At 43.4% G+C, this 27571-nt stretch overlaps 2 protein-coding genes across 7 annotated transcripts in view; one reads left to right on the forward strand and one right to left on the reverse strand.

Annotated features, from left to right (window-relative positions):
* Nucleotides 1-27571, forward strand: part of LOC147021942 (phospholipid-transporting ATPase ABCA3-like) — a 197600-nt gene that overhangs the window by 43846 nt on the left and 126183 nt on the right. For all 6 annotated transcript variants that reach the window (XR_015060999.1, XR_015061000.1, XM_085892392.1 and 3 more), the window contains 7 exons: nt 22-203; nt 5455-5598; nt 6123-6252; nt 6649-6803; nt 8591-8746; nt 9273-9483; nt 9659-9809. Coding sequence is in view for 4 of the 6 variants with exons in the window: in XM_085892392.1 (XP_085748518.1) it covers nt 22-203; nt 5455-5598; nt 6123-6252; nt 6649-6803; nt 8591-8746; nt 9273-9483; nt 9659-9809 (1129 nt within the window). In the remaining 2 variants the exon portion in view is untranslated. The remainder of the gene's footprint in view (nt 1-21; nt 204-5454; nt 5599-6122; nt 6253-6648; nt 6804-8590; nt 8747-9272; nt 9484-9658; nt 9810-27571) is intronic.
* LOC147021943 (uncharacterized) overlaps nt 9803-27571 on the reverse strand; it is a 250567-nt gene continuing 232798 nt past the window's right edge. Inside the window, exon 5 of the mRNA XM_085892407.1 lies at nt 9803-10167. Within this exon, the coding sequence (XP_085748533.1) occupies nt 10107-10167 (61 nt within the window). The 3' untranslated portion in view covers nt 9803-10106. The remainder of the gene's footprint in view (nt 10168-27571) is intronic.

A 27571-nucleotide genomic window follows, 5' to 3' on the forward strand; every position in this document is an offset into this window, starting at 1 on the left:
ACCTTCTTCCCATTCCCTCAGGAACGGGGGTTCAGTGGGACTCGTTGGTGGAACCGGTCTCAATAGATGATAACTTCACCCTGGGCCATGTACTTCTTATGCTTATTGTCGACTCCATTATTTATGGCCTGCTCGCCTGGTACATTGAGGCTGTGTGGCCTGGAGAGTTTGGCATTCCCCAGCCATGGTACTTCTTTCTTATGGTGAGTGGGATGTTTGTTACTCTCTTTAAAAATTCAACTTTTAAGCACTCTTGGTACGTGTGGAATTTAGTTCACTACAAGGTAAGGAATTGCTGTCAAAGCAGCATACTAAGGGACTTTGTAAAGATTGGAGAAGGGGAATGGACGAGGAAGTGTGATTAAAATAAGAAACTTGTGAAATAGAATATATTAGAATTATGGATGGGAGTTAACATTACGAATACTGGGAACAGTGAGGTTCGGAGAGGTAGAGAGAAGAGGAAATGGGAAGGAAATTGTGAGGGAAAGATACAAGGGAAGGGCAATGTGGTGTTCCTGAAATGACAGTTTCAGTATTTTGTTTTATCCTAGACTTTGATTGATTTAAATGGTTTATAATGTAATTATACCTCCATATATAGCATAGGAGAAGTATTATTGCTGCTGTTGGGTTTGTTCCTACAATTAAGCACATTTCCACTTAATTTACAATTTACATCATACCTTTCCTGGTTAAAGGTCAAGGTCTTACACCTATAATAATATTAAACTACCATTGTGGTTTTTCTCCATTTTTTTTTCTGCTAATGTCTGAGGACTTTCATAATGAAATTTTGCCTCAATAATGGCAATACAAAATATGCAGGGTGAATTTTTTTTGACTTTGACCTATTTTTTTAAGATAATGACCCAGTTAGACATTTAAACATTTTTCACCATAACTCGACTAAGATTTGTCTGATCAGAGCAAAATTGTCCTCCCCAGATACCCCAGATTAAGTCACATTTATGCTTATTTTACATCATACCCCTCTGGGTTCAAGGTCTACGTCAAATGCGGTCTGAAAAAAAAAATGCGTTTTTTTTTTTTGTCATTGCTCAATTTTGCCAATGCGGAATCTCAAATACCGCTTTACTTTCCAAGGTGTTCTTACATCATTATGGTAGACCTGCACAGAAGCTGTGCACCTGATATTTGTTTAGTGTCCTTGACCTGCCTTTCAGATTGTGACCTAATTAACAAAAACATTGTGACCTAATTAACCTTTTTGATCATAACTTGAATAATTTTCCTACAATGGTGTTGAGTTTTATGGATAGATCATAGATGGGGACACATTTTCTTTATTTACACTCTATCCCTCAATGTTGAAGGTCATGGTCATATGCCGGTGCGAAAAAAAATACGGACATCATTAGATCATGGGTGAAGGCTAAGTCGTGGGCAAACCCACTCCTGGTCCGGGGGGGGGGGGGGGAAGAGACTTACCCTTGGTGATCGCTTTGTGATCGCTTTGTGATCGCAGATATCTAGTTATCGTTGTTATGGGAGTTAAACATTGGAACATGCATTATTCTGTTGTTTTCTCGTATTATAGTTGAGATAGAGAAATGTGAATTTGGTTGGTAATCAGTAAAAATGGAATACAGCATATAATTGCAGGCGTCATGGTTAGAATGTCTGCTCTGAGTCTGCGAGGTTGGTGGTTCAAACCCTGGCTAAGTCATAATAAATAATAATAATAATAATAAATAGGACCACTGCACCTGCAGAAAGCTTATCTGGGCCCTGGCCTAATGTTGTAACCCAAATTTGGTAGAATTCTGACTAGTGGGTCTGGTGAAGAAGATTTTTAAAGAAATTTATGCAATTTTCACAAAGATTGACTGGTGGCCATTTTGACACACTTCCGGTCAGGTGATCGGAATGACCGGCAATTTAACATCCCTACCCTGGCCTAATGTTGTAACCCAAATTTGGTGGCATTTTGACTGGTGAATCAGGAGAAGAAAACTTTGGAAGGAATTTGCGGGACTGCCATTTTGACACACTTCTGGTAATGTGATCGGCATGGCCTCTGTAATTTAGCATCAGGACCCTGTCTTAATGTTGAAATTCAAATTTGGTAGAATTCTGACTGGTGGGTCTGGAGAAGAAGATTTTTGAAAAAATTTACTAAGTCAGCCATTTTGACCGATTTAATGTCATGTGACCAGAACAAGCTTTGGAAATTCCTGTTACCAGTCAGGAGAGGAAGGTTGCTGCAAACTTTAAGCTGGATCGGCCCAGTGGTTTGGCCAGAGAAGTCGAAAAAAGAGACAGTGCGTGATGACAATACCTTATCTGGAATATAAATTCCAGATAAGCTAATAATCACTAGTTCACGCCGTGAGGCGCATAGGCCTGCTGAGGCAGTTTCATTTGGCGAAGGAGTACGAACAGTCCTGGATGTGTCACCACTGATGCTGGATACTTGAATAGTTTCTTACCCCAGTAAGCTGGTGCTCATTTTGCCGACCTTGGAAGGATGACAGGCTGAGTCAACCCACCTGGTGTTATTTCAATGGAAGACCAGGGTCTCAAACTCAGAACCCTTAGAACTTAAGCTAGCCACCTTAACTGTTAAGCCAACACCAGGCTTTGAGTCATACCTGTTGTCATCATCAGAACCTTCGAGTCATTTATACCTGGTGTTGGCTTTGTGGTTAGGGTGGTGGCTTGGGATCCTAAGGTCCTGAGTTCAAGCCCCGTTTCCAGCTGAATTAACATCAGGGCGTTGACTCAGCCTGTCATCCTTCTGAGGTGGGCGAAATGAGTACAAGTGTAGCAGCCAAAAAGGCAGCACATGAAGGGAAGGGGTATCAACAGATTGATTAAATCTGGTATTGGTGTGGTGCAGGCATGTTGGGCCGAATGGCCTCCTCCTGCACCTTAATTCCTTGTAAATCCTTGAAAAACCAAAAACTTTTTGCAAATGTTACATGTTGCTTCCTTGCTTGACTCTCAGCAATTGAAAAAGAATAGAGCATCGACAAATAACGCTGGGAAGGCAATTGCAAACCAGCCAGTATAACCCTTGCCAAAAAACTGCTTTGGCAGCACCAATGTTTTGTGAAGAGTATAGCACATCAAATTAAATTAAACAAATCACCATGGGTGAGAATCAGTCGTTGTTGGATGATGGCATGGCTGTATGACTGAACAAAGACTTGCCCAGGCAAGTGGAACCTGGCCCGGACAGGTGGGTTGATGCCTTGAAGACTGTGAACAGCTGTGTTATGGCCTTTGAGAGATGAACTCATTCGTTTATCTTTTTTTTCCCTGCTTGTGAAACGAACTTCCATATTTTGTTCAATCTCAATCTTCCCTCCCAGTTTTCAGGATTGCTGCTCACCACCATCTCAGATCATCCCCCATCCAAAAGCATTATACTTTCTACTGCTGTTAACCACCTCCCCCCGAAGCCCACCTCTTTCCAAATCTCCAATTTTCCTTCCTGGGAGTTTGCCTCTGTATCCATCTTGTCCAAGCTGTGCATCCTGCCCTAACCATCATTCTTCCCCACATCTCTTATTTGTCTGTCTCCCTCTATTTTGTCCCTCAACGCTGCTCTTGGGGTCACCCCTCTCATTCTACTTTTACTTTTGTTCTATCGCATTCTGATCCATTCTGTGTTTTAGCTCTTCCATGAGCCTTGACTTTGTATACAAAATGTGAGAGACAGACACAGAGACGCGCAGACACAGACACAGACACAGACGGAGACAGACAAGATCGACATCTGTTGCTGAGACTATCTGGAGAGATGAAGGAAGTAGATCAAGGAGAGAGAGAAGTTACTGAAGCCACTGTGATTGCTTGATTGTTTCACTTGGAGGACTTCATTGTTCCACTTGGAGGACTTCATTGTTCCACCTCCAAAATGAGGAACCTCTTCGAAGCTCGGCCTTCATTGGAGCTGAAACTTGAGTGGGTCTGACTCAGCTGTCCAGGACATCCTTTGTTTGCCTTAATATTGTTTTTCAAGACTTGTGACCTCCTTTGGGGATGTTCCTCATATCGGGGTTGTCCACAGCAATGTGGGAGAATTCCTTGTTATGACCGGTGATGTTTTGAACCCAAACCGTTCGGCCTTGCACGCACACGTGCTAAACAAAGCACAGTTTCTTGGCATCACTGCGCATTTCTCCTGCTTTGTCCTATTCTTCATAATTGCCTTCATTATAAACTCCGTACAACTGCCTCTACTGCCCACTGCACCTGTGAATCATAATGTGTTTGATATAATGTTAGAATGTGCTCACATCGACAGATACTGGCTTCTATTGTGCTTTCAGGATTCGGAGATTGTGCTGATGGTTTTTGGTGAACTGTTGCATCTGTGTATTTGCTTAAGGATAGGGTTAAAATACAGTAATCTGAGTGATTTGGTTAAATTGTAAATATAGTTAGCTTTCATTCACCAAGATTGTGGCACAGGTCTTTTTGCTGCTTTCTTCGTTAAATGGCTTGTTTGCCGATATCACCACCAAGAATGTGGGCCACAACTGTCCTCATGACTTGGGGATGTGGTTGCATCCTTTGGACATGGTCATCTGACAGGGACCTGTGGGTAGCCTACTCTTTAATAATTGCAGAGGATGATCTGGCAATATGGTATGAAATTATGAAGAGAAAATTTAAATTTGTGCTTGGAGGTTTTGGAGCAATGGTAGTTGGTGGGGCCGTTCATATTTGTTCCATAATTTACATCCATGATAAAGTGATTTGGATCCTACGAGCTCTGATCAAATATTCTTCGAGACCTTCTCAAAGTGCACATAGTTTTGGAAAGCTCTTCGTTACTAACTCAAAAGTGTAGTTTTACACCTATCAGAAAGGTGTAATTTATATTTTATTTTAATTACTACAACCGTAAGGGGATCATGTGTACGTGCGTACCATGCGGACGGCAGTTTGTTCACATCCTTATCGTTTATCGGCCACAATTATTCTCATGTTATTGTGGGGTTCGCTGGGGGAAGCTTGGCCCAAGTCTTTCAAAAACCAGCTGGTCTGGTCTGACTTTCGACTAAGGTTAAAGGGACGCAATGTTGAAATTTTTAGACGATACTGTATATGTTTCAGAGGATGATATCCCTGACCCATTAGCAAAAAAATAATTTTTGGTGGGGAATAATAAGCCGGATAATCTTTTTTTTAAATCGGACTATTTTCACTGCCATTATGCAAATGAGCTACCCCTGTCTATTTGCGTGACGTCACGGATGTACAACTCAATTGACGGACGCGTACGTATGCGTTTCATCACATGTTATTCAAGATGCTGATGTGCCAGGCTTTTAACTGTTCGAATCGCCAGGGTAAACAAAGTACATGTACTCTACGATGGTGGTAAGATCACAAAGCTTGTTTACTTTCTGGTTGAACTTCCTGTGTGACCCATTCTCTCCTTTAATTTCCATCTCCTGAACCATCCTTTTACTGAAGCCCTCATATTGGGGTTGCACTCAGAAGACTAAGCGCAATCGGGTCCTGGACACGGAGCAGTTGGACAACACCTCTGCAGGCGGGTACATTGAGGCCGATCCAAAAGGTCTTGATGCCGGTATCAGCATTAATAACCTGCACAAGGTGACCCTTCGAGCTAAATGATTGCTAGTCTAACTCTAACTGCCACATTAAAATTTTATGAACCAACAGCTGCTCTATTAATCAATATCATTGCTGTGACTGTTCTTATCTCCTTGTGATCACATTGTGATGTTCACTTTCCATATAGGCATTTGTTTTTATTTGAAGTTGGGAGGTGGTGGTAAAGGTTTGTCTCAGGATTGAGATATTAATTAAGGAGACATTTTTGTTGAACTCCAGGAATGTTGTGAAGCTTGCAGTGGGAGTTATGAAAGTTTGCTGGCACTATTAAAATAAGTGTTCAAGTAAAAAACTGGTTGTTTAAGTACAGATTCCCAGTTAAAGTTTTTTTTTTTAATTTTTAATTTGGATATTGTTTACATAGTCTGGTATTGTCTATGAATAACCAAGATGTGCACTGCACAAATCATAGCTTCACCAAGCTACACATTCTCATATGCTTGCATTGCCTCCCGATCTTTGGACAGGTGAATGCTTAGATGATTGTATTTATTCGACCACAGGTATTTACCTGTAGAGGGAAGAAGAGAGTGGCAGTGCAGTGTCTCAATTTGAAGATGTATGAGGGACATATCACTGTTCTTTTAGGCCACAATGGAGCTGGAAAGTCCACCACACTGTCTCTGCTTACAGGTGAACATTAACCTTGTTGTTTGTACAATAATTTTATGCTTGGCATCGATTCGGGACAAGGCAGCTGAGGTCGGGATGTATCCTCCGTCGCTATCCTTCATTTATATTGTCATGTAGTAATACCTATCCTGCTGGAAAAGACCTGTTGTGAAAAATATCTTCTGGAGTCTTGATTCATCTGGCTGTGGCTGTCTTAGTCATTCAGAGGTTTATTACAAAAGAGGTGTAAAATAATGTCCATTTTGGGCTGCTAGGTCTTTGAGTCAGTTCTAACCTTTATGTGCATCCTCTGTAGAAAAAATATATTCGTACTTATGGATTGCAAGGTCATGATCACACAAAGATCAATTATTAATGTTTTCATTTCCTGCTCATTGTTTGCACATGTGTCTTCAGGTCTCTTTCCTCCAAGCAGTGGTACAGCCATTGTCAGTGGATTTGATATACTGACAGATATGCCACTTATTCGCCGGAACCTTGGCTTGTGTCCGCAGCATGACATTTTGTTTAACTCCCTCACCACCTATGAGCACCTCCATTTTTTTGCCAAGGTAGTAGATATCTCTTGATTCACATGTTCAGTATTTATTTATGAGCAGGTTCATAACCTGGGAATGTAAATCTATACTATAACGAAGGAACGGTCTGTTTATGTTGCACTCTTCTCCCCAGTTTTTTGCCAACTTTGATTACATCTGGAATATTTGCTTGCCCCCATCCCACCCTCCCCATCCACGGATGTCATAACGGGGATCGGCATCTCAATGCTCTGGGGTGTTCATGATGTAGGTTATAACTGTCAATGGAAGTCGAGAGAAGGTATTGTGCAGCTGTAGAAACGGTCTCTGAGTAGCAGGGAGATGAAACGATAAACATGAAATGGACAAAAGGTGTCAACACAGTTTCCATCAAGCATACTTTCATTACTATTTCCCACTAATTCTTCCCTATCTCTTGTACGGGGTACCGGTAAATTTTTGCATTAATAATGTAATTTAAAAAACCAACCCCCTGTTGTCCAAAGTGTGTAAAAATGAAGGCTTGAACAATTATGTGTTTAGCACTTCTTCCATGTTGTTGTTTGTTTGTCAAAGACGCACTTACTTATACTAGATTAATAAATATATGACACTATTTATGGCCACACTTCCAAATACGGATAGAAAAATTGGTCAGAGCTGGTGGGTAAAATCTGACTCTGGGGAAAGGATAGTAAATAATTGAAAACTGCATCTGGTGGAAAGATGGATGGTGATGTTACCTTCCAGTTAGCTTGTCCCTGCTGTTCCGCTCTTTGGCACTACAACTGCACAGTTAACCCTCCTTTGCTCGGTTTCCATTTGCTTCCCACGTCGGCTGGCATACCTTGATCAACTTTCGGTTGATTTCATCCATGGTCTGTCATTGTGAAGATTACCCAGTTTATGCAAAACTTGATTACACAATTGAGAGCGATGTCTCACCAAGCCATGCATTGCACCAATAAAGAATCAGCATCAAAACTTGATTACACAAATCATTTTAACTGCCATATTAAAATTATATAGCATGAAACTTGAATCTTTCGGGATCATATTCATATTATTTATCAAAAAAGTCATCTATTAGTATGTCTAGTGGGTATTCAGGGATGGGGGAGGTGGAGATGTGACAATATGTAGATTGAGAAAGTAATGAAAATTGAGGATGGTGGTTGAGGAAAGAGAAACGAGAGAAGGGCATTTGGACAGGAATGGGGACTGAAGGAATAGGGGGTTTGGAGGAGGTTTTAGAGAAATGAAAAGGAAGTGGGCATGTATCAAAGAATACTACCATGTTTCAAACAGTATATTGTTTGAAAGAAGATTTTTAGTCTTCCATCCTCTTCTCTCCCCTCTTCCCTCCGATTTCCATTTTCTCCACCATCCCTCCCTCCCCTCCCCCCCCCCAGAATGATCTTTCTTGTCTATCCTTTCTTTTCCTCATTGTTCTTATATCCATCTCAATTTTTTTTTTTAATTGTGCAAACACAACATCAAATGTTACCATGAACAAAGCGACTACAACATTCTATTGTTGTTAAAACGTTCACCGACATCGGTGCAGTTTAGTATCATTTTAGACGAGGAAGAAGTTAATGCAGAAGGGAATTGTATTGTAAGACAGGGAAGGATATTGCCATGGTGTCTTTGCTTTGTTAGAAAAGTAGTGAGACGTACTTGATTGTGAAAGAATAACTTTGTTCCACTAACTCTTACAAATGGCATAACCATGAATCAAACTTTCCTCATTGGACTTTGAGAATGGTGAATGCTTAGAAATGCCATTGAGTATATCCCTTTGTCCTGTCTGTGTGCAGCTTAAAGGTTTGAGTGACCAAAAGGCCAAGGAGGAAGCGCTTCGCATTTTGGAGATGTTCCAGCTGACTCGTAAACAAGATACAAACGCAGGCATGCTCTCTGGAGGCATGAAGCGAAAGCTGTCTATTGGCATTGCTCTCATTGGTGGCTCAAAGGTAGGAATGCAATTTTTTTTTTTTTACTTCAAGTGTAGCTATCTATGGGTATGGTAGCGGATGAGTGGCAAGGACACTCGGATGGTATCCCAGGCGTTGCGATTTGGAATTCAGCTGAAGGTAGCAATGTTTATGATTTGGATTCTAATCTTCTGGAAATCGAGCTAGTCTCTGGAGAATCACCACGTCACGATCAGATTGTTGGTAAAACCCAATTGGCTCACTATTGACCTTCAGGGAGGGGCCAATGTGCCATGTCCTGTCTCATCTGGTCTACACGTGATGCCTTTCCATGACGCATTGTGGTTTATCTCAACATGCCCTCAGGGTAACTCGAGATACTCACTAAAATGCTGCAGATAAAATAGCAGCACTGCAGAAAACTCCCCTCATTGTACAGAAAAAAAAAATAAGCACAAAGATCACTGCAAGTTGATGATTGTTATTACATCTAACAGATACTTGTCACAAATAGGTTTTGTTTAATGGTGCTTACGGTAAAATTTGCTTAATTTTATTATGACAGGTTCTCATGCTCGATGAACCAACATCTGGAATGGATCCTGTGGCTCGACGCTCAGTCTGGGACGTTTTGTTAGAGCAGCGACATGGCCGCACTATATTGCTCACAACACATTTCATGGAGGAGGCAGATATTTTGGGTGACCGTGTGGCCATTATGGCTTCAGGACATTTGCAGTGCAGTGGATCTCCGCTTTTCCTTAAGTCTCACTACGGTGAGGCATAATCCTCTAACTCGTTTTGAAATGTCGGTACAGGAAGGATCATTTCATGTTCATTTTCTATATTCTATGCATTCCAACCACCCCCCCCTCCTCCCACTCTGGTTTTCTGACTTGTTAATAATAATAATAATAATAATAATAATAATTGCACACATGTATGGTATAGGTGTTGGCTATCGGTTGGTGCTGATGAAGACACCACGTTGCGAAGAGAACATTGTGGAACGCTTGGTGAGACATCATGTACCTAGCGCACGGCTACATAATCAAGCTGGAGCAGAACTTTCCTTTCTGTTACCAAAAGAGGAAAGCAAGAGGTCAGTTTCAAACATGTTTTTCTTTCAACAGAAAGAAATATTCATTACAGAGTATATGCTGGAGAGTTTAAAAACAAAACAAAAATAAACTAGAAGGGCACTCGGTAGAGCACATACCTCCGCTACGTAATGCCATATCCACGAGAACATATCGGGCCCAATACATTTTTGAAATATCATGCTATACATCATTTTTGGCCATATCCTCAATGGTGAAGAATAACTTTTAAAAATAAATAATTATTGTATCCAGATGCAGATTCAGATCTTCATCAAAATCTAATCAATTCTTTCTAGTCACACCCCCAACGTGTCCACCAAGTTGCATCCAAATCCGTCCACAGCTTTTTGAGATATCCTGGAAACAAACAGACAGACAGAAAGGGGTGAAAACATAACCTCCTTTACCTTTGGTGGCAGAGGTAATAACTGTAAGCCAGAGTACAGAAAAAGGAGGGTTGATTCAGTAGCATCACAAGCAACTCTCAGCTCTTCTTTGGCCACAGCCTCTTATATCTGTCACAAAGGAACTAACTTGGCCATCTGGAGCATGGAGCATGGAGTATGATGCTAAACATCCTGTACACTGCACAACATCCAGATGAAGAAATGGATCGTCAGACCTAACATTGCTTCAAATGGAATTGAAAAAGAATGGTGCCAACAGAGAGCAGCACTTGTCAAGAATGTTAACATGAGAATCCTTTGTGCCTGAATGCTGCACTGATAGATTCTCCTTTTTTAAAGTTAAATCTCACACGTCCCCTCACCTGAGGTCATCTCCTGGTTTGATCTCTATTTGACTACTCTTTCCCCTTTGTGTGCAGCACAAGGTTGCGGGTAGCATCATTGGATGAGGGCACGGCTGTGCCCCCATAACCAGTACACTGGTACTCATTTTGCTGATCTCGGAAGGATGACAGGGCTGGGTCAATCCCACATGGTGTTAATTCAATCGTCGACAGGTTCTCAAACTCAGGACCCTAAGATCACAAGCCAGCCACCCAAACCACTAAGTCAACACCAGGCTTTATTTGACCACCTTCGAAGAACTACCCAAGCATCACAATTTTGGCTGTTCAATCAAGTTTTCTGGCCTCGCTTGTATGGTCATGTGAATTCTACGCTTTGCTTTCTCCTGGGAAGTTTTGTCTGACCTTTTTCTCCTTCCATTGTGAATGTTGCTTGGTCCTGCTCCTGAAATTATTTATTTTCTCTGCACCAATTCATTCCCTCCAGCCTCAATCTGTCCTGTCCAGTTTCCAAACCACGGGTCATCAATTCTTGCACGGAAGCCAATGGTTTTCTGTGATCAACCATTTACAGAGATCATTCTGGAGTTTTTTGGCCTCACCATCAAACAAGACTTGTCATGAGCATGCAGTGCACAGGACATCATGGCGATATTCCTCCTCTTCGGGACCAAATAGGAAAACTCACCTCAAGAGGAAGAGTCCATCTCGGCATCCTCTGCAGGATCAAATAATTCGTTTTTGCTCCTCAGCTCCTTATAACATACAATAAATTTGTGAAAAGTTCAATGGAATACAGGTCTCTCCACCCTGGTTTGGAGTCGCTGCCTCCCACCTGGTATTTTTTTGACATTGATCTAAGGAGCTTGTGTGTCAACCACAAGCAGGACAAAGACATCAGTAAACACCAGTGTACTTCAATGTGAATTTTCAAGACATGAGTCGATAATGCACAAAGGTATATAGTATATTGGATTTGACCCTGGAATCATGAGCCATTGGTGACTGGTAGGAATGCTAAACAGGAATTTATTACCTCTACCACCGAAGGTGGACGGAGGTTGTGTTTTCACCCCTGTCTTTTTGTCTGTGAGCAGAATATCTCATAAAGTTATGTACATATCTGGTGGACAGGTTGGGTGTGTGACAAGGACAAATTGATTTTATTTCGGTGAATATCTAGATCCGGACACTATAATTTTTGCAATTGATTCTTCACCCATTGAAAGATGGAGACAAAAACTATATGTAGCATGATATTTCAAAACGTTGTGGACGGATTTGAACAAAACTTTGTTATTGAGTTGGGTGTGTGACAAGAACAAGCGATGAGATTTTGGTTCAGGTCCGCATGCAGATCTGGCCTATTGGTGGAGTACAAAAGGTAAACTGTTCAGCCTGGCAGAGATATGCGCTCTACCGAGTGACGTTCTAGTTGTTGCTGTGACGACTAAGGCTCGGTTGCATAAAATTCCCTCATCTTTAATAGTCCAGCAGCCATTTCTCATATGAGGCCAAATAAGGAAATTCGTTCAACACCCCCGACAGAAAAGGTTTGACTTGACAGGGTGGTAGAATAGACCCTATAGAACACCTCCAGGTAGTATGTGGTTTCAAATTGTGATATCATTAAAATTCTCGAGGCCATTATACATACCAAGGGTACTTACCAAGAGGGTCACTGTGGGCTAGCAAAATTTAGGGGAAGGAGTAACGTAAACGTGAATATCTTTGTCTAGACTCATCCAATTTTCAATATTGAGTTATCATTGGCTTCCTATTATAATTCTCTATCAGAGTATGTACAGTTATTTGAAAATGGCCTTTGCCATGGCATCACCAAAGCTGAAATATCTCACTAATTCAAACTTTCTGACATTTTTAATTGTGTTCTCATATGAAGGTGAACGGTGTTTCTCAATTACTACTGGTATGTATACATTTTGGAAATCAAACGCTTAAGAAAGTATTGTTCTGCAGAAATTCATGTACATACAGAGGCACGCATAAAGAAAACTGCAACTGTTATTTTTAGCGTTTGTCTTTTACTCGTGTATAGCAACACGGAAGCACATACATCAGAGCCGAGCATAATAGTTGTCTTTGGCAAAACGGAAGTACATTAGTGAAAGCCGAGTATAATAGTTGTCGCTGGCAGCACGGAAGCTACTCATTCATCATAGTGGATGATAATAGTTATCATGGTCGACACTGGGAGCTGTGCATGACAACACAGAAGCACATGAGTGAGAGCGAATCATAATAGTTGTGCATGTTTGCACGGTAGCACATTCGTCAGAGCGGTTTGTAATATTTGTGTCTGGCAACAAGGAATCACATTCGCCATGGAAGCATGAAGATGTCATCTGTTGTAACTTTTAGTCAGCGTCTTCTTCACCACTCGATTCAACGATTGTTCTTGGATTTTCACAAGTTTCTTCGGCCAAACGTGCACATGTTCCTGTGCATGGCATGTGGTTGGTTCTGCATGCGCAGTCGGCTCGGCGACATAGAGACTTCTTGCAGTGACAGACAGTCAGCTCCTGAAGACCCCGTGGTGCTGGGTCTTTGGTCATGAGCACGGGCTGCAGGGCCCCATCCTGAATTTTCCAGCCATGCCCAGCTGCTGGTGGAAGGCTCTGTGTAGGCTCCAATGCTCTCTTCCATACATAGGCCTGGTAATTTCCTCGCTTCATATGTTGCTGTAAGCTGTCGAATGTAGGGGGGAGATTTTCATTTCTTTGTCCCTTTTGACAGAACTGCCAGTATCTCACATTGTTCACTTTCCTCCCAGCCCCCTTGGTTGTTGAGTACATTCCACATATGAAGGCTTCACATGCTTCTGAAGTGCTGTTGCTGAGCTCGGGTTCTTCTCCAAGCTGTCCCAGACTGGTCTGATGCTCTTTACTGTCAAGTAAGACATTGAAACCCTTTATCTTGCCGAGTCCTGAGAGTGCACTGTTTGAATCGCACCCAGTGAGTGCGTGGAAGCCGATTAAAGAATTACACAGCTCAGGTCCTAGTTTGTGTGCCAAGCTGTGGATAGGAATATACCTAGCTTTATCCTTGATTCCAGTCTGAACCCACAGCTCCCGACACTGGAGTTTTCTGTAGTGTGTGGTGCAGAGGACAGCCACATCTGTGTCAGGTGATTGAATCACAATCCTGTTGTGATGATGAGAGGAATGTTTTGCATGTAGCAATATTCGTGTGTCTGCCTCTTCATGATCTGACTTGAGGGGAACCGGTTCTTCGCAGTGCCCTCTGATGACTAGCACAGACTTCTGCGGGTTCTTGAAGCCACCACCGATGACTGGGTGTTGACCATCAAGCAGAGTGTCTACCCCATGTGGCACCATGTGTCTGCCAAGAAGGCACACAAGTTGACTTTGTTTTCTACATTTCCAATGTATTTGATCCACTGCTTTGGAATAGGAGTGGCTGGCCCTTGGATTGTCACCTCTAAGGCTGCAGATGTTCCTCGTTTCTCTCGCTCCCCAGCTTTGATTGAGAGGCTGGAGTACCGGTCGAAAACAACATCAACCCGCTGACGACCATTCCGACGTAGAGGGGCAGTAACCAGGCTGTAATACTTGAATGCCATTTCACCAAAATTTGCAGCACCAGCGGACTTTGTCATCTGTACCAGCGCCATTGCATCGACGATGTGGGCCGTAGACATCTGGCTGGTTGTGGCTTGTGGCAGTTTTGGATGGACATCTACCTTCTTCTCTAACTCAGCAATGAGTACGCTCTTGTTGGTCTTCCTCAAGCTGCCATCGTAATGGGCCAGGGATAATGGCACTGTTGATAACTCGTAGCTGAGGAGTACTCTCAGATTGATGTCCCTTGACTTTCCTGTGATCAGAAGGCGGCCAAAGAGTTCACGGTCAACACTAAGAGTGATAACTTTCTCATCAGTTAGCTTCACTGTTTTCTTCTTGCTTAGTGCGGCAAATGTTTTGATCTTCAGGTTTGGCAGGGAATCCTAAAATGTCTCTTCATTGGTATTCAGTCTCTGTTCAACAAATGTCATTTGAGCTGTGCCGATCTGGTAGGAGTTAACCATGCGTGTAGCAGCATCTGGGGGCATCCTGATACCTGTAGCAATGTTAATCAGTGACGAAATTCCATCATCAACGTTGTCTCGGGAGAAGGAATCGGTCAAAAGCTCTGACGTGATGAGGGTCAGCAGCTTCTGAATATCACTTTCATCTCTCTCCACCCTCTTTGGTGCTGCTTCTCTGTGGGTACCAACACGATCTGAGTCCTGTATGGCACACATCTCCTTCATCGCGGTTGTGATGGCTGCTCGTTCATGACATGTCAGGAACCATCGTTCTCGAGCTCCTGCTCTCTGGCTGATCCCTATGATGCCACCGTTTGTTTTTCTGTTGCGGTTGATGGACTGCTCTAGGGCTATGTCAGTCCACACTTGAGCAAAAGGTTGAGGCGATCGACTAATGGCATGATTGCCAGACATGAACTCTTCATTGACGGCAGGATGGGTCTCAGGCAGCTGGTTCATGTCAGCCAGATAAACAAGAAGCCACCTGGCATAGTTGGGTCGATCCATTGAGAAGAAGTGAGGGGTCATTGCAGCAGTAGCAGAGAGATGTAGAATCCAGTTTCCAGTGCTCTTTGCCTTGATGAACTGGAGGAGCAGCTGTACCATGGATACATAATCACTCCAGGAGGCAAACAGCTGCGATACATAATACATACCATGGATACATAATACCCTTGGTATGTATAATGGCCTGTAGAATTTTAATGATACCACAATTTGAAACCACATACGACCTGGAGGTGTTCTATAGGGTCTATTCTAGCACTCTGTCAAGTCAAACCTTTTCTGTCGGGAGTGTTGAACGATTTCATTTTTTTCAGGTCATTGTTCCTCGACTATAATGAAAGATTCCCCTTAAGGTACACTGTGATTCCTTTGTGGAGGATTTCCTTGAGGACTGTTGCATAAACAACCCTTGGGAATTCCTCAAGTAAGGATTTCCTTAAGGGTGAAGAATTCCTTTGGAGCCGTTGCTATTCTAGGCAACCAATCACATTACAAATCGGAAGAGGTGTCCAAAAGCTAGATGGTGGTGAAGCGATACACAAACTGGCTTTAGGAAGAGACAGAAGCACTAGAGACAGAAGCACAGAAGAACGAGGGTTTTTTTCAAGTACAAGACAACATTATAACTATAAATCGTGCAAGATTGTTCAGAATCCCTCGATTTGGGTAAGATCTGGGTCCACAGGGTAAACCTGGACTCCCCACGAGTTGAACAAGGCCTCACTCGTCCCTCTACGACTCGGGATTGACAAGCTTTGGACCGAGTAACATGCCACATTCAATCTATTTATTATGTACACAGTTTACTTTTTTTTTTCCTGGGGTCACGGGCGGTACCTATTGAATTGGTATTTAAATAACCTGAACACATACGACCAACAAATCTCACTTGAGTCTCTCTCAGCAACAGCTCGTTGGACACAAAATCCGACCAGCGATAGCCAAGGATTCTCTGAAGAGACCTGGCCCAAGTAATACATGTTCCCACTAGAAATGTACTACTACACTAGCGGCATGGACTATAACAACTCGTTAACTGCACCTGCAGTGCCTGCACCAGAACACACCTTTACATAGACCCAGATATCACTTGTTAAATACTGCGGGATTGTCAGTTCGATGGAGTTCAGAAATAAATTGTTTTTTAAAAAATTGCATTGGAAATGACTCCTGGGGGATCAAAGATCCTTAGTTTAATTATAATTATTCCTTAGTACGTGTTGTTGATAAAGGTAACATTATCATAGACATCAAGCGGGTTGAGGTGGTCTCTGAAAACATGTTCGCAACGTCTTGCGCGGTGATATTCATCCTGTCCATGATCAATTTGCATGAACAGCACCATTTGGAAAGTCAAAGGTTGGTGTTTAAGGATGGGAAGTGCTCCCTTGAGTTTAAGGAAAAACTTAAGGAATATTCGAATATGCAATGATCCTCAAATTAAGGATGTCCTTCAGGGGAAGCTTGAGTAAATAGTTAGTTAAATCCTGAAATATTTCCTTAAGAATGCTTTGTTCAACCAGGCCGAAGGCCTTGGCTTGCCTCTGCTCTCATACTCATCAGTTGCAGGGCCTCTCTGTTGTTTTCTCGATCTATAGTTTGGTCTTGCTGCACAAACTCTGTCATGTAACCCCATTTTGGACTTGCTCAATTGAACACACTCGTCTTCAAAAACACTCTTGATTATTCAAACTTCATCGAGACTGACTGTTCAACACCAATTATTTGCCCTCATCTGTGTAACTGTCTTCCATAAGTGCCGAGGGAGCTGGGAATGCTAAATACGCCGATGTAGTCACAACTGGTATGGCATTTAAATTCGTTTTTCCTGATTGTGGAAAATGAAGGTCTCAAGTGTATGGATCAAAGTTACTCAAATAATGTAAATTTTAATGCAAATAATTTACAAGTAAAGTAACATGTAAAGCTCTATAAATATTTCTGTTGAAGCATTAAATCACTGTTTTCTATTTTTTATTCTTGATCAGGCATTTTGATTGTTCAACCATGAGCACGCAAATGTCAATTCACTTAAAAAAAAAACATTTTATGAGCAAATGCCCTGTAGATGGTGCCAGATCCACATGGATGGTACCGTTCATCTCTTTTAATGATTGCTGATATGAAAGATCTCTGCAAAGCATGAAGAACAAATTGCAAAGGGGTTATACCATCTCACACCAGACTATTGTTCTCTCAATCATTAGTTAGATTACGGACATTTGTTTGCAATCATGACTTTCTGAGTCAAAAGTTATGCTGATGTTGATCAATAATGAAAGTGGTAACTTGGGCAAACCACTTCTTAACTTGTATTTCAGTTTGAATTCAGCAAATTGAAGATTGTCAGGTTTATGGTTATCTACACAACTGAAGGAGGATAGATCAGGTCAGGTATGGGAGCATGCGCCGGCCCAGCACGTGCTGCATCCACTTTCCACTGGTAGCTCGGGGCCTCCGTCTGACCATCCCCCAGGCAAATGCCTGGCCCATCTTCATCTCCTTGAGACGATGACCAACCTGCTGCAATCACGAGGAACGTGGTCGGCCCATTGGTCTCCTCCACTCACGAGGCCCCCTCACTGAGAGAATCTGGTGAGCAGGAACATCGTCAGGAAAACTAGCCACATGTCCATACAGCCACAGCTGATGCTCACGGACTATGCAGGTAACAAATCTCACTTGAGTCTCTCTCAGCAACAGCTCGTTGGACACAAAATCCGACCAGCGATAACCAAGGATTCTCTGAAGAGACCTGGTACCAAAGGAATTAAGTCTCCGTCTCAGATCCCTGGTCAGAGTCCAAGTCTCACATCCATCGAGCAAGACTAGAACCATCAAGGACTTGAAGACTCAGACTTTAGTCCTCCTGCACAGGTACCGACAATGTCACACCCCATGATCCTGTGAATCCATGACTCCCCAGGCCCGACTCAGACGTCTATTGAACTCTGGCTCACAGCCAGTAGAGACATGAAGATCACTAATGCTAGCAGAAGGAACACTTCACCTAATGTCTGTCTTGGGGACGTTTTAATGTCCATTTTAGCCTTTTAGTCTTATTCCCCTTTCTTAAGAGAGGTTTTCTTGTTGCAACACATCCTTTAAGTCCTGATTTCAAAAGTGACCTTCGTCTTGTTGATGTATTGTCAACGACACCAAATCGTTCCTGCCAGTTCTGTTGTCAATTCAACGCTTATCTTCTTCTACTTCTTCAGGATATTATCTTCATGTGTGTGTGTGTATATATGTGTACACATATATATATATATATATATATATATATATATATATATATATATATATATATATATATATATATATATATATATATATATATATATATATATATATATATATATATATATATATATATATATATATATATATATATATATATATAAGCCTGGTGTTGGCTTAGTGGTTAAGGTGGCGGCTTGGGATCCCAGTGTCCTGAGTTCAAGCCCCGTTGGCTGCTGAATTAACACCAGGGGGTTGACTCAGCCTGTCATCCTTCCGAGGTCGGCGAAATGAGTGCCAGTGTACTGGTCCCGGTGTATGCCCCGGTTAGAATAGGTGTACCATATCCCTGTGTGTCGTAAGAGGCGACCAGGGTTGGCGTCAGGAAGGGCATCCGGCCATAAAACATTGCCTCACAAAAAGCCAAACCCCTGCACAGCAGGGAAAAATGGCTGTACAAACGGTCATTATATATATATATATATATATATATATATATATATATATATATATATATATATATATATATATATATATATATATATATATATATATATATATATATATATATATATATATATATATATATATGCAGTACCAGTCAAAAGTTTGAACACACCTACTCATTCAAGGGTTTTTCTTTGATTTTACTATTTTCTACATTGTGGAATAATAGTGAAGACATCAAAACTCTGAAATAACACACATGGAATTATGTGGTAACCAAAAAGGTGTGAAACAAATCAAAATATATTTTATATTTTAAAGTCTTCAAAGGAGCCACCCTTTGCCTTGATGACAGCTTTGCACACTCTTGGCATTCTCTCAACCAGCTTCATGAGGTAGTCACCTGGAATGCTTTTCCAACAGTCTTGAAGGAGTTCGCACATATGCTGAGGACTTGTTAGCTGCCTTTCCTTCACTTTGCGGGCCAACTCATCCCAAACTATCTCAAGTGGGTTTAGGTCGGGTGATTGTGGAGGCCAGGTCATCTGATGCAGCAATCCATCACTCTCCTTCTTGGTCAAATAGCCCTTACACAGCCTGGAGGTGTGTTTTGGGTCATTGTCCTGTTGAAAAACAAATGATGGTCCCACGAAGCATAAACCAGATGGGATGGTGTATTGCTGCAGAATGCTGTGGTAGCCATGCTAGTTAAGTGTGCCTTGAATTCTAAATAAATCACCGACAGTGTCACCAGCAAAGCACCCCCACACCATCACACCTCTTCCTCCATGCTTCACAGTGGGAACCACACATGCAGAAATCATGCGGTGACCTTCTCTGTGTCTCACAAAGACACGGTGGTTGGAACCAAAAATCTCAAATTTGAACTCATCAGACCAAAGGACAGATTTCCACAGGTCTAATGTCCATTGCTCGTCTTTCTTGACCATGGGTGTGTGACCAAGCAAGTCTCTTCTTCTTATTGGTCTCCTTCAGTAGTGGTTTTGTTGCAGCAATTCGACCATGAAGGCCTGATTCACGCAGTCTTCTCTGAACAGTTGATGTTGAGATGTGTCTGTTACTTGAACTCTGTGAAGCATTTACTTGTGCTGAAGTCTGAAGTGCAGTTAATTGGTGATCTCTGAGGCTGGTAACTCTAATAAACTTATCCTCTACAGTGGAGGTAACTCTGGGTCTTCCTTTCCTGTGGCATTCCTCATGAGAGCCAGTTTCATCATCGCGCTTGATGTTTTTTTTTGTTTTTTTGTATACCTTGTCGAGAGCTAACACACAACACACAGCAAGGGGGGCATGAGACAAGAGGGGCGGGAGTGGGAAGGACAAAACAGTGGGGAACAGAGATAACAGGAGATTTGTGGAAGGGAGAGGGATGGGACGGGGAACATGGGGAATACAAGATGGACATTACAGGGACTTTCAGGGAGGAAAGCAGGGAATTTTAAGGAGGTGAGCTTGGGTGGATTATCGGGGGTAGAAAAGATCGAGGATTTGGATGGGGGTGGACTGGAGGTGGTGGACTGGACTTTTGCGACTGCACTTGAAGAAACTTTCAGTTCTTGAAATTTTCCGGATTGACTGACCTTTGTATCTTAAAGATGATGGACTGCCATTTCTCTGCTTAGTTGAGTTGTTCTTGCCATAATATGGACGACTGCAGTCCAGACAAAATAATGGTCTTTTATCAAATAGGGCTATTTACTGTATACCAACCCAACCTTGCTGCAACACAACTGATTGGCTCAAACACATGAAGAAGGAAAGAAATTCCACAAATTAACTTTTAACAAGGCACATCTGTTAATGGAAAAACATTCCAGGTGACTATCTCATGAAGCTGGTTGAGAGAATGCCAAGAGTGTTCGAAGCTGTCAAACAAGGCAAAGGGTGGCTATTTTGAAGAATCTAAAAATAAAATATATTTTGATTTGTTTAACATCTTTTTTGGGTACGACATAATTCCATATGTGTTATTTCATACTTTTGATGTCTTCACTATTATTCTACAATGCAGAAAATAGTAAAAACTAGAAGGACACTTGGTAGAGTGTATACCTCTGCCCTGTAATGCCGGATCCACAACAACATATCTGGCCCAATACATTTTTGAAATATCATGCTATGTATAGTTTTTGAGCCTTATCTCTCAATGACGAAGAATCTCTTTTAAAATTATAGTAGTCAGATCCGGATCCAGATCTTCACCAAAATCGAATCAATTTGTTGTGGTCAGACACCCAACTTGTCCACCAAGTTTCGTCCGAATCCGTCCGCAACTTTTTGAGATATCGTGATATATATATATATAGATATATAGATATATACATATATATATATATATATATTTATATATATTTATATATATTTATATATATATATATATATATATATATATATACATATATATATATATATGTATATGTATATATATATATATATATATATATATATATATATATATATATATACATATATATATATATATACATATATACATATATATATATATATATATATATATATATATATATATATATATATATATATATATATATATATATATTGTTGTGGTTGCCGAAATTCGCAAACCACCATTCAGGTCCCTTCGGTGAGATATCTCTGTAAGTATATGTGTAGTTAGCCCAAACCCGTTGTTTAGAGGGAATAAATGTCATTCATTCGGGCTGCGACCTTTTTAGATAGCCGTTTTTCTTTTACTATCTTTATTTTGGACCAACCGCCATTACTACCACCACAACCACCACCAACCGCATCTCGACAACCACAGCCACCTTCTCCAGAACCGCCTTCACAACATCCACCTTCTCCACAACCGCTTTCACACACCAACCACCAACCGCAACGCTGCTTCACAACAACAGCAATGCCAACAGCCACGACCTTTACCGTCACAACTCGCCCTCGCAACCTTCGCATCACCGCCATTCCCGCGCCGCTTGTGGGCACCGATACTGGACTCGTACAGGGCGCGCACCGAGCAGCGGGTGCAAAAACACCAGCCTTTCCGAGAAATCGGATCAAGAATGATTCACGCCCACTTCTGTTCCGTCCTATCAGCGAGCGTGGGGCGATTTGGCCCCGCCTCCAGGCGCGTCGGAGTATAATCGCTATATGCAGATTCACGGATCAAGAATGATTCACGCCCACTTTTCCTCTGTCCAATGGGCGAGCGTGGCCCCCCGAGCCATTCCTGATCCAAAAATCTGCATATGGTTTCTCCTGTCGCACTATAAAGCACCGAGTGCGGAGCAAATCGAGTCAGTCAAGATGAGGGAGTTGGAGGCAGTTGTTGAGGGAGTTTCTGAATCGGGAGAGAAAAAGAGTTTCTGAATCGCAGTTGGACGGAGTTGAGGAGAGGGAAGAGTTGGAGAGTTGTGGCGGCGGCGAAAGCAGTCGAGAGAGTGTCTGTCGGGGTCCGGAGAGGCTGGAGAAGCCAAGAATCTTTGTGGAGGTCGGCGCTCGTGTCAGAGTCGGGGAGCTGCGGAGAGGGGAGGCCGGTAACGCGATTCGAGGTCGCAGTGGAGTCGCTCGTCGCGGGACCCAAGCCAGCCAGATATCCCCATTCCCCCGAGCATCAACAACCCCCTCCTGTTTCTCCCCGCGCTGAGATAGTGTGAGAAGGGGGCCCCGTTCCCACCCCATTCCAGGCAGTGCCAGCGAGGCCCGCGGAGTCGGGGCGCTGCCGCCATTTTGCGGCTCATCACCAGACGGGTAGGCTCGACGCGGTCTCGGCCCCAGGCCCGTCTGCCCCCTCATCGTTGAGGGTGGCCCCTTCCTTTTTCTTTTGCTTTGAGTATATGTGTTGTCGGCGCCGTCTGTGAAGTAAAACTGTATAAGTGTTGCCGTGTGCTCGGTAGTCGGTAGTAGATCTGCATTGTGTTTCTTTTGTTACATTTGCTTTTGGTGCATAATTGTTGTGATTGTATATGTGTGCTTTCCGTTTGCCGCGGAATAAATGTGCTTTATGTTGAACTGTTTTTCCCGTTTCGCTTCGTCTTTTCTTTTATTGAATCTCCATCTTACTTCACGTAAAGGGTTGGTCGTGGGCTAAATACGCCCAATAATTAATCGAACCGTCGAGGTTGACGATAACACCGCTCGGTTATCCCGATAGTACGGAACGGGTCGCTTAAAGTGGCCCGTGTCCGAAGTCGACCTGTGGCGAGGTGCGATCGCCCGGTCTACCCTCCGTGTGGGTACTTAGGTAGGTCGAATTTGGCGAGCAACCCTATCCCACGCGGGGGGCCGATGGCACGATTGTGGTGAGGCCGAAAGGCCCACCCGTGACTAGCTCCCGGCGTTAGTCCGAGAGGGTCATGACAGAATTGTCCGTCCGGTGGGCGACGTGCCGCGATTCGAGTTACGTGGCCGCTCGCACGCCGGCGGGCGCGAATCCGCGACTATATATATATATATATATATATATATATATATATATATATATATATATATATATATATATATATATATATATATATATATATATATATATATATATATATATATATATATATATACATATATATAGTTACGGCTGTGGAAATTTGCAATACACCAGAAAGGTCCTCAGGTTAGATATATTGATAAGTTCATGTGTAGTTAGTCCACACCCATTGTTTAGAGGGAATATGTGTGATTCATCCAGGCTTCAACGCTTTGAGTTTGCCGTTTTTCTTTGTCTATCGTTATTTTGGACCAATAATCTCCCAACAACTCAAACACCGCCACCTTCGCCTCTTTACCTCCACAACTCCATCCCGCAAACATCGCTTCACCGCCATTCCCAAACGACGCCCGCCAATAACTCAAACCACCACAGCAAACCCCCCACCACCTTCGCCTTTCTCCTTCCACAACCACCAACCACACCACCTGTCAACACCGAACGTCGTGCTGCCCAGGGCCCGTTCGGTGATTCTTCCCGAACGCGTCGAGCCGCAAGTTCAAATGGATGCCTTTACGTGAGGGAAATCGGATCAGGAGAGGCTCACGCCCCTTTTTGCCCTACCAATGGCTAAACGTCGGGTGGTGTGGCCCCGCCCCCAAGCGCGATGTGTGTGGACTCCTTTTAGGAGGGAAATCGGATCAGGAGAGGCTCATGCCCCTTTTTGCCCGACCAATGGCTAAACGGCGGGCGGCGTGGCCCCTCCAAGCGCGTTTTGATCCGCGAATTAGCATACACGCTCTTCCCCCGGTCTATAAATACGCGAGCACAAGGCGACTCGTGAGTGTTGGGTTGTGCTGAGCTGTGCGGTGCTGTGCTGGCTGGGCTGGTCGAGTGAAGACGAAGGTCGTCGTTGAGGTTGTCGTTGCTGGGTCGAGGGACGAGTCGCGGAGTGAAGCAGGGACGCGGAAGAGGGCTCAGGGGCAAGAGTTCGCCGGAGTCGGTGCGGTCCCAAGGCCCTGCTAGCGGGACTGAGCGTCCGCCGTTCCTCTCTCTCCACCCCGAGCATCAACAATTTCCCCCATCCGCGCTGAGATAGCGCCGGTAACCCCGTCCGTTCCCCACCCCAACAGTGGTGTCGACTGACCAACACGTGCCTGCGGAACGCACGCCGATAGGAGCTCACCGACCACGCCAGGCGCACGGAGTCAGGCACGTTACGCTGACATTGCGGCTAGCCCGCCATCACGCCACGAGGGCGTGGGCAAGACCCTTTCGGTGTCGTGGACCTGGCCGCTCACCCAGGTCCCACGTACATTTGGTCCACGGACCTGTCTGCCCCCTTGCCCATGAGTGTGGCTTGTATTTGCTTTTGGTGTAAGTGTGTGTGTGGCGCCAGTCTTTTAAGTAAACCTGAATAAGTGCTTTACATTGCTTTATTCAGTTGTAGCTCTGCGTTGCTTTCATTGCTTTGACTGTTATACGTATGTGCATTCTTACTGTATGGCTGTGAATGTGTGTGTGTGTGTGTGTGTGTGTGTGTGTGTGTGTGTGTGTGTGTGTGTGTGTGTGTGTGTGTGTGTGTGTGTGTGTGTGTGTGTGTGTGTGTGTGTGTGAAATAAAAGTGCTTGTTAAATTGTGACTCGTTTCGTTGCGTCCTTTCCTTCGTTTGAAAGTTCCATCTTGCATCACGTAAGGGATTGGTAAAAGGGTGTCAGCACCCGGTAAATAATCCGAACCGTCGAGGTCGGCGATAACTCCGCTCGGTTATCCCTGCAGCACGGAACGAGCCGCTTCAGCGGTTCGTGTCCAGAGTCGACCTGCGGTGTGGTACAACTCCTCGGTACGCTACCCGCGCGGGTACTTAGGTATATCGACATTTGGCGATTCACCCTATTTAGCGCGGGTAGAATGCGGACTGGGTTGTGGTGGGGTTAAACCCCCACCCGTGGCTGGCTCCTTGGTGGTAGTTCCAAGAGGGTCATGACTGAATTTTCCGTTCCGGTGGGCGACGCGTCGCGATTTGAGTTACGTGGCCGATCGCACGCTGGGTGGGTGAAATTCGTAACTATATATATATATATATATATATATATATATATATATATATATATATACATATACATATACATATACATATACATATATATATATATACATATACATATACATATACATATACATATACATATACATATACATATACATATACATATACATATACATATATATATATATATATATATATATATATATTAGTTTAGCCGTATCTCTCAACGGTGAAGAATCACTTAAAAAATTATCAAATGTGGATCTGGATCTTCACCGAAATCGAATCATGTCATCCTTGTCACATGCCGAACCTGTCTACCAAATTTCATCCGGATCCGTCCCCAACTTTTTGATATATCCTACCAGACAAACAGACAGAAAGGGGTGAAAACATAACCTCCCTTCACCTTTTGTGGTGGAGGTAATAAATAAAAACTCTTGAATGAGTAGGTGTGTCCAAACTTTTTACTGGAACTGTATATATATATATATATATATATATATATATATATATATATATATATATATATATATATATATATATATATATATATATATATATATATATATATTGTTACGGCTGTGGAAATTCGCAAACCACCAAAGGGCCCTCAGGTGAGATATCTCTGTAAGTACATGTGTAGTTAGCCCCAAACCCGTTGTTTAGAGGGAATAAATGTGATTCATTCGGGCTGCGACGCTTTGAGTCAGTCGTTTTTCTTTTTCTATCTTTTATTTCAAATAAAAACCAACAAGACGCTCGGTGGGCTTTTCGCGCCATCCTTCTCCGCGCTTGGTGCGAGGGAGGAGAAGCGAGAGGTGGGCAGTTTGCGCCCGATTGGTGGATGCGCGATGTGACGCGGCCAGGGAGGAGGAACGCCCCTCTTCGAGACCTTTCTCGAAGCGCCTCAATGGGGGGTGGAGCAAAGAACGGGGCAGAGCAACAGGGTGGAGCTCCGGGATATAAAAGTTGGAGACGGGCAAAGCATTTTGGTGGATGCTCTTGCTCGGTGGATATTCTTGCTTCGTGGTTGCTCTCACTCTTGTCTTCCGGCTCGCTCGTCGTGGTGGCCGCTGGCCTGGTCTTTTGTGGGGCAGTTGCAAGACCCTGCTGGTGGGAAGGAGCGTCCGCCATTCCCCTCTCCCGACTTCGGGCATCAACGTTTCCCCCCCCCCCCTCGATCTGCGCTGGGATAGCGCCGAACACTTGGTCCGTGGTGTCGAGTGGCCAACACGTGCAGGCGCGAAGCATTTAGGAGAGCACTCGCCTACCACGCCAGGGCACGGAGTCACGACCAGGCGGGACCACGTCGACGGACGTAGGAGAGGGACTCGCCTACCCAAAAGGGAAGTCACCATTTCTTTTCGGGGTTTTTTGTATGGAACTTGTGGCGCCATGTCTTGTGAAGTAAAACTGTATAAGTGTTGCCGTGTGTCGGTCTTAGTCGGTTGTAGCTCTGCGTCGTCGTTGCTTTATTGTTTTTCTTCTTGCATTTGCTTTATGTGCATTCTGATTCTGTTTGGCTGTATATGTGTGCTCTGTGTCTGTGTGAATAAAGTGCTTGTGTGTACTTGTTCCCCGTTTCGCTGCGTCCTTCCCTTTGTTGAATCGCCATCTTGCTTCACGTAACGGGTTCGTCGTGGGCTTAATACACCCGATAATTAATCGGAACCGTCGAGGCCGACGATAACACCGCTCGGTTATCCCGATAGTACGGAACGGACCGCTTAAGCGGCCCGTGTCCGGAGTCGACCTGCGGCGAGGTGTGATCGCCCGGTCTACCATCCGCGTGGGTACTTAGGTAGGTCGAGTTTGGCGAACAACCCTATCCCACACGGGTGGCCGATTGGCACGATCGTCGTGATGCCGAAAGGCCCACCCGTGACTGGCTCCCGGCGTTAGTCCAAGAGGGTCACGACAGAATTGTCCGTCCGGTGGGCGACGTGCCGCGATTCGAGTCACGTGGCCGATCGCATGCCGGCGGGCGCGAATTCGCAACAATATATATATATATATATATATATATGTATATATATATATATATATTTATATAAAGCATTTTTTTACTCTGATACATAAGGAAACTAAAACCTTGTGTTCAATGCAAATACACCTTTATGAAAAAGTAAATATTGTTCAAATAATATACTTTTACCCATTTTTTGCAAACATCATCGAGGCTTGTTGAAGAGTTGGAGCAGAATGGAAGGGAATAAAATGGAAAGGGGGAAACACCAACAGCAGAGTAGAAGTGAGAGTGAGATAATGGGG

The sequence above is a fragment of the Eptatretus burgeri genome, chromosome 8 (genome assembly GCF_056783735.1).
Source record: "Eptatretus burgeri isolate ZD-2024b chromosome 8, Ebu_testis_v1, whole genome shotgun sequence".
NCBI classification, from domain to species: domain Eukaryota; kingdom Metazoa; phylum Chordata; class Myxini; order Myxiniformes; family Myxinidae; genus Eptatretus; species Eptatretus burgeri.